Genomic DNA, 6,852 nt, shown 5'->3' on the forward strand with positions numbered 1-6,852 from the left:
AGTGGCTATTTCGGGAAGACATGTCATAATTGGCCGCCCCGGTTAAGCTGCTTCTGTAATGCTGAGCAAAACAATAGCAGCATCCAGAGGAAGAGCCTGTTATGTTTCAGGTGGGATGTTTTCAACCGGTCAGGAAACTCGACCGCTCCCAGCGCACAGCGGCGGCACAAAGGACAGGGGAGGCTGAACAGCATGGACCGAGGGCCTGGCCAAGCAGCAGGGACCTGGCACGGGCTGGGGACAGACCTGACTGAGAATGCTGCCTGTCCCAGCAGCCTCTCTGTCACCTCCTCTTGTCCACCTGCCTGTCCGGACTCTTCTCCCTCCAGATACCGGGGCAGCATCCAGAATGTGCCTGGTCTTTCGCTTCAGCTTGACACACTGCTGCTGTCACCAGCTGTCACCAACTCTGTCCCAGTCTGGGCACGTGGTGAGGGTGGAGGAAGGCTGGCAGCGGAGCCAGGGAGCAGAAGCCAACCCACAGCCCAGGGCCAGACAGCAAGGGGCTGTCGCCTCACATCCAGGGCTGCTGTGAGATACAAGAAACTAGGACCTGACCCTGCTCTGACCTATCTTTTCCCCTCAGTGTGAAGGGTTTGGGGTCCAAACTTGTGTAGGGGAACAGAGCTGAGCTCTCCTGTTCCCTCTACAGCTGCTGCTGGCTGAGGGTCACCCCATTTGGCATTTACCCTGCCTGGACCTGTGCTCCCCAGGAGCTCAAGCTACAGTCCTGTGCACACCCAGTCAGGACAGGGACTGAAGGAGCGTAGGGAAGCCCAAATCCACCTCAAGGTGTGAATGTGACCCCAACATAGAGGATGCAATGAGGATGTGGAGGGCTGCCCTGCAGTAGCAGTGAACCTGGGACAGTGCTGGGTGGGTGATCACCATCAGCAGAGCTGGGTTGCCAGAGGTGAGGAGCAGGGCAAAAGCAGGGAAAGGAAAGGCAGGAAAACCTGCTGGGGAGAAGGCAGTGAATCTACCTGTGAGAAGTACAACTCTGCAAGTCCCAGGTGAGGCCATGACACTGCACTCCCCTTGGGCACAGGGAGAAACCAGATGGCCAAGGCGTGAAGGCTTTGCCCTGCAGCCTGGGTCCCTGCACACACCATCAGATTCCATGGGAGGCAGCCACAGCACCTGGACCTGAGTCCCCACTGCTGTGCAGGCACAGCCACATGGCCCTGCACGGGGAGCTGAGGCTCCTAGTGTGCTGAGAGCGGAGTCACATCTGCTGGACTCAGATGGAGCTTGTCCCCAGGATAATGAAACGTGGACTCCGAGAGCAGCCGATGTGTGAGCTCCCTTGGTGGGCAGTGAACAAGAGGCTGTAACAGGGAAGGCAGAAGTTTCCCAGGTCCCATGACACACAAAATCTCTTGCGAAGAGCAAAAAGGTCAAGGATCACAGGCTAAGAGGGAAAGTGGAGGGGGTGGATGCTGAGCTGGCTCAAACCTGGCCTCCTCTGGCAGCATTTTCCACCCGAGCTCCTCTGCTCCTCCAGCTGCGTGGTCAGTACCAGGGCAGGGAGAGGACTGGGGCAAGCACACATGTTCTGCTCCAGGCCATTCCCAGCCAGCTACAGAGTAGATGACTTTACTGAAGCCCCAAGGACTCCTCCTCCACCCCGTGCCTTCAGACTCCAACTGCACCTCAGCTCTCAGCTGTGCAGCCCCTGAAGCTGCCCACACCCTCATTTTGACCTCTCTCTGCCTGCAAGCATCGGCCCCAGCACGGCCGGGGAGGAAGGGAGGAGCACGCCGGGGGGAGAAAGCCCCTGACAACATCAGGCAGCCCCCACTCTCCCCACAGAATGGGCAGCGGCCATCCCGGGGGCCCTGCTGCAGCTGGGCTGGTCGCCGGGGCTGGGATCTGCTGCACGCTGCCCTCCCTGAACATGTGCAGTTCCTGTTTGCTGTGTCTGTACAAGGCAGTGGGAAGTGGGGAATTTACTTACACCTCCCGCTTAACAACCCTGGGAGGCTGGAAGGCTTCAGGCCGCTTTAATTTACAGCCCATCTCTCCAATCTCTCACTCATTCGCTGCTGCTTTCTTCCTCCTTGTATTAACGTGACCCAGGTACCTGCCAACAATAATGGACTCGCTTGCGGGGGCGGCCCCTCCCTCCCGGCACAGCTTCTACCTTCGCCTTGATATGAATTGCTCCAAATTCAAATGAAAAAAGAAAAAAGGCAAAATCTGAAAAGGTTGGGGTGGGTTTGGAAAAGCGAAGCGCAGTGGTTCTGGGCCCGGCGCCAGTAGCCGGAGGGTACACATGTGCAGGCTCTCCCAGTAGGGCCTTCAGCAGCCCTGTTTTACAACCACCTCGGCACACACTGCAGAGTTCACGCATATGGCCAGACAGATGTGTCTGGCTTACGTTCAAGGCTGGAAAATGAAGAATTATGGAAGTGAAGGGCCCTGGGCATTAGAGAGGGCGGAGGTGAGGGGGAGGGGAGCCAGGGAGAATTTTTCCTCTGCTGAGAAATCCTCATCTGGGCTGCGGGGCTGGAGGAAGAGGGGTTGTGAGCAAGGAGGCAGCCAACAGCCATGCATGTGAGATTGCTCTTAAAGCAACAGAGTGCACCGCCAGGCATCTGCTCCCAGTCCAACCAGTTTACCTCACCAGCTCCCACTGGGAAACATGCTTGGATCAGGCCAGGATCACCTGTATCCCGTCTGTTTGTCCCCATAACGATGGCAACGTTCTGGCTGCAGCAGCCGTTCACAGCCTATTTTTCCGCCGCTGGCTCCTGCATGAACTCTGCCGTTCGCGTCCCACCCTCTCCCCGCCTGCCTGTGCCCCGCTGCACAGGAAAGCTGATTTCTCACCAAACTTTGCTGTCACAGAGCCTCTGCCCTGGGTGGGGGGACAGCTCACTGCCCAGCACACTTGTCACTCCAGCCACCAACTAAAGCACTTCACTGCCAGAGCTCCTGGATGTGCTGACAACTCCATGGGGACCCTTCAAGAGGGTCCCAAGAGTTCCCAAAACATTCATCTCAGGGCCTAGGAGGGCAGATCTTACCCAGCAACACTGATTTGGCCATTCCAAAGGGTCAAAGCTAAGCTTGCTGCTGGGTTTCACAGAGGCAGCACAGGGCACCTACACCTGGGAAGGTCAGGGTGCTATGAGACATCCTGAGAGGCTGCTGAAGAGTGGCAGGAAAACAGCTGCACACACCGGCACAGTGACGCGGGATCAGCCCATCCTACCTGAATCTTGTCTTGACGACGCTGCTGCTCAGCGACTTTCCGAGCCAGGGCTTGCTTTTTGGCTCTGAGCTCCTTGATGTCCATCTCTCCTCCACTGCCTTCAGTCTCAGAATCATCTTCAAATGCCTCAATCCTCACATCATCCTCCTTCTTCCAGGAAATGTAGAAAGAGAAAAAACCAGGAGAGAAGTCATTGTAAAGGATGCTGATGGCAGGGATTGTTCTTGCTCTGCTCTCTCCCAGCAGACAAACCTCTGTCAGGCACAGTCCATCACGGCTTGCTGATGTGTGACTGACTATTTCTAAACATCCAAAAGAAGCCAAATAAAATAGTAAATATCCAGGAAATGACAAGGTGAGACAGGAGGTAATGGGGCAGGAAAGGCAGCAACCGGGCAGGGCAAGGGGCAGCCTTGCTTAAAGCTCTAAAATCACACCCTCTTCCTCACCTTGGAAAACTCTTCCCACAGCCTTGGGTGAGTCACTGATGTTTCATAGCCATCAGTTCTGTGAAACCATGGTATTTCCCTGTCTCTCTGCTTTGCCTGGCTGTTTAGGCTGCACATCCCTGGAAGCAAATGCTGCTTCTCCCCACCTGCCTGCTCCAGGGCTGTAGGAGGCTGCTGTATCGCTGCTGTCTCATCCCACGCTGAGCACACAGGCTGGTCATCTTGACAGGAACCTCAGATCCATGAACCCAGGAAAGCAAAAAGCCTGTCGTCCTTCTCTGTTCTGATCTCTGAACAGGCCAGAGAGGTTTCTGCACCCACCCCAAAACTTCTAGCTGCGTTGGAACAGATGTTTCAGGAGACACTCAATCTTGACTTTCAAGTTCCACATGATGGAGAATCCATTGCATCTTGAGGTCTGTCATTTCAACAGTTAATTACTTCCTCTGTTAACATTTCCACCCTACTCCTTAGTCAGCCTTTGCCATGCTCCTGCAGCCTTGTCTTTGCTGAACTCAAGGGTCCCTGGTTCTCCAACCTCCCACCCACACAAGCATTTTTAGACCATGTTGCATCTTCTCCCTCTCCTAGAGATCCTTCCCTGGGTCTACACACCAGGAGTTCTGCAGACCCTTCCCAGTATGCCTGCACTGCCTGAACTGGAGACCCCAGAACGAACCATGCTATTGCCACCCCAGGTGAAGGCCATGATGGCCTTTCCCCATGCACCCAGATCTTTGGGACACAGGAGGGTGGGATGTGGTGGATGGTGTCCAACTGCAGATAACTCACAACCAAGTTCTGCCTCAGCTTTGCAGCTCACCCCGATGACGCCACACCCAAAGGGAAGCCCACAGGTCCCTGTTTCTCAACACGTATCCCACACGTGTGATCCCAGCTCTGCCACTGCTGCTTGCAGCCCCCTCATCTTGCCCAGCCTCCCTTGCTCCCCAGTGCAGTGACCATGGTGGTCTTCCCAAGCCCTGCCACTACCAATCTCCCCTTCCCTGCACAAAAGCTAAAGGTTGTGATGGGGCTGGGAAGAGTTCTCAGATGGCACCCAGGCAGAAAAACATGCTCTGAGCCCCCAACAGGCTGCAGGGGCCAGATCTTGCACAGAGGGATAAGAGCATGGCTATGCTCCCTGCCCTGTGCAGGCTGCCATGACATGTGGCAGCAGAAGGGACTCGTGGTCTTAATTTGGAACAACCCCAGTGCTGCACAGTTGTGCACTAAATCATTTCACCCAGACCGCACACCCGCCTGGCCACAGAACCACCTACTCCTCTCTCCTTGTGACTTTTTAGCCATGGGAAGGAGGAAGATGGAGCCCTCATGCTCACTTCCCTCTGCCGAGACAGCCTGGACCACAGGGGATGCTGCCATGCGAGGGCCTCAGGGAAAAGCATCTGTCAGATGCAGATCTGCTGTGGTGGGTCGAGACCTGCTTGCCCCGGGTGGTGGTGGTCACGCTGGTGAGCTGGAAGCTCTCTTGAGATCAGAGCCCAAGGAGGAAGCTCCAGGGTTGTGCAACAAGCTCATGGAGACGTTCCCACAGCTGAGCAGAGACAAGACAGGAGGGAGCTAGGCTCATACTGTGCTTGTTCACAGCAGAAATTGGAGGGACTGACCCAACAAAAGGAGCATTCTGGAGAACAGGACCATCCCTGTTGTGACACTGGATAGAACTTAAAGACTCCCCCATGTTCCATATGTCAGCTTGAAAAACCTCCAGCATCTTCTCCACACAAGGACAATGGTCCAGGTCTCCCACCTTACAGAGACATCTCTTGTGGCCTGGGGATTTGCTCTGAGCCTCAGTGCAAAAAAAACCACCTACAATCTGTCTCCTGCTCAGCTGGAACTGGCTGTTAGGACAAGGAGGGTGCTGAGCACAGTTTTGCTCTGGGTCCCTCTGGCTGTCAGCTCCCTGGGGCACATGGAGCCGTGGGACAGAGACAAGGTCCTGTCCCCTGCACGGGGAGATATCCCTCTGGCTCTGAGCACCCGGCACAGGGTGGGGAGCCAGAGTGAAGCTGGGCAGTGCCGGGCCACCCAGCTTCCCGTTCCCAACGCCTCTGCCCCTCTCTCCTGTTTCCCTGGCCTTTCCAACTGCAAGATTAAACAGAAGAAAAGAGTCAACCTGCAGAGCGGCTGGCAGGGCCCTTAAACACACACACGGAGCCTGGAGTGAAGCAAGGCCTACAGGAACAAGCAAGGGCAGAAAAACAAGAGCTGAATTCCTTAATCACATCAGGATGTGAGAGGCAGGGGAGGGACGGGGCGCCAATGTCAGCTCTTCCTGTACGTGTGCTGGAGGCTGGAGCTCAGGCCTCTGCCGCAACGAGTTCCACGGCTATAAACTTGATCCTGAAGCTGAACCCTGACACCCCCTCGCCCACCTCCTCCCCCAGGGATGCAGAGCTGCACGTTATTAAAGCTCCCCCCCGCTCTGGGTATGAAAAAGCAGCATCTGGAACTCATAGCAGCGCGCGAGATAGAGGCAGGCGGGCCGGGCTGGCAGGAAAGGGCACGAGTGAAGCACACTCGTGAGACAAGGGCTGTGCACCATTTGCCCCCCCGCCTCCCCCCATAAAATGCACACGCAGCTCTGCTGGCTATAAATAGCGGGAGCTGCAGGGCAGGCAGAGGCTGGGCCCCACAGGGGTGATTCTTCCTTCACCGAGGCGCGCTCTTCCCGCACGGTACCTGATCTTCCAGTTGTTTTCCCTCTTGGCTTCCCATTTCCTTTCCCATGGCGTCTGGGACGGGTGCCACTGACACATATTTTCCACCCTTGAATGCCAGCAAAGGCTCTTCTTGTCCACAAAGGGCTTCCAGGAAATACTTCAGAACTGTGACCCTCTTGCAGTCGGCTGCAATAACCTACGGGGTGAGGACGAGGGGGTTGGGGAGAGGGAAAGGAAAACAGTCAGTGCAAAGGGGAGCGGATGAGTAACAACCAGGGGGATATGTTCGGGGATAGAAGGCCCAGCGAGATGTAGGCAGCACTGCAGGGATGTGCAGGGTGCCCCTCTTCTAAACATGGATGAAATGGGTTTGGTTTGCCTTGCAGCTCATATTCCCCAGGGAAAAGAAGGCAGGCAAAGTCAGGACACCCAGTACTGATCCATGTCATGTCCTGCCTCCTCTGTGAACTCCAGTGCTGCAGGACTGCCAGGAGAC

The 6,852-nt window shown here is 55.9% G+C and overlaps 1 protein-coding gene across 1 annotated transcript in view; it reads right to left on the minus strand.

The window, feature by feature from the left end:
- Nucleotides 1-3,217: 3,217 nt before the first annotated feature.
- LOC103801946 (telomerase-binding protein EST1A-like) overlaps nt 3,218-6,852 on the minus strand; it is a gene marked incomplete at its 3' end in the record, with an annotated part of 65,897 nt that continues 62,262 nt past the window's right edge. Inside the window, exons 5-6 of the mRNA XM_009074384.1 lie at nt 6,376-6,552; nt 3,218-3,364 (exon numbers count right to left, since the gene is read on the minus strand). Of these exons, the coding sequence (XP_009072632.1) occupies nt 3,218-3,364; nt 6,376-6,552 (324 nt within the window). The remainder of the gene's footprint in view (nt 3,365-6,375; nt 6,553-6,852) is intronic.

This window comes from Acanthisitta chloris, unplaced genomic scaffold, assembly GCF_000695815.1.
Source record: "Acanthisitta chloris isolate BGI_N310 unplaced genomic scaffold, ASM69581v1 scaffold10025, whole genome shotgun sequence".
Lineage (NCBI taxonomy): Eukaryota > Metazoa > Chordata > Aves > Passeriformes > Acanthisittidae > Acanthisitta > Acanthisitta chloris.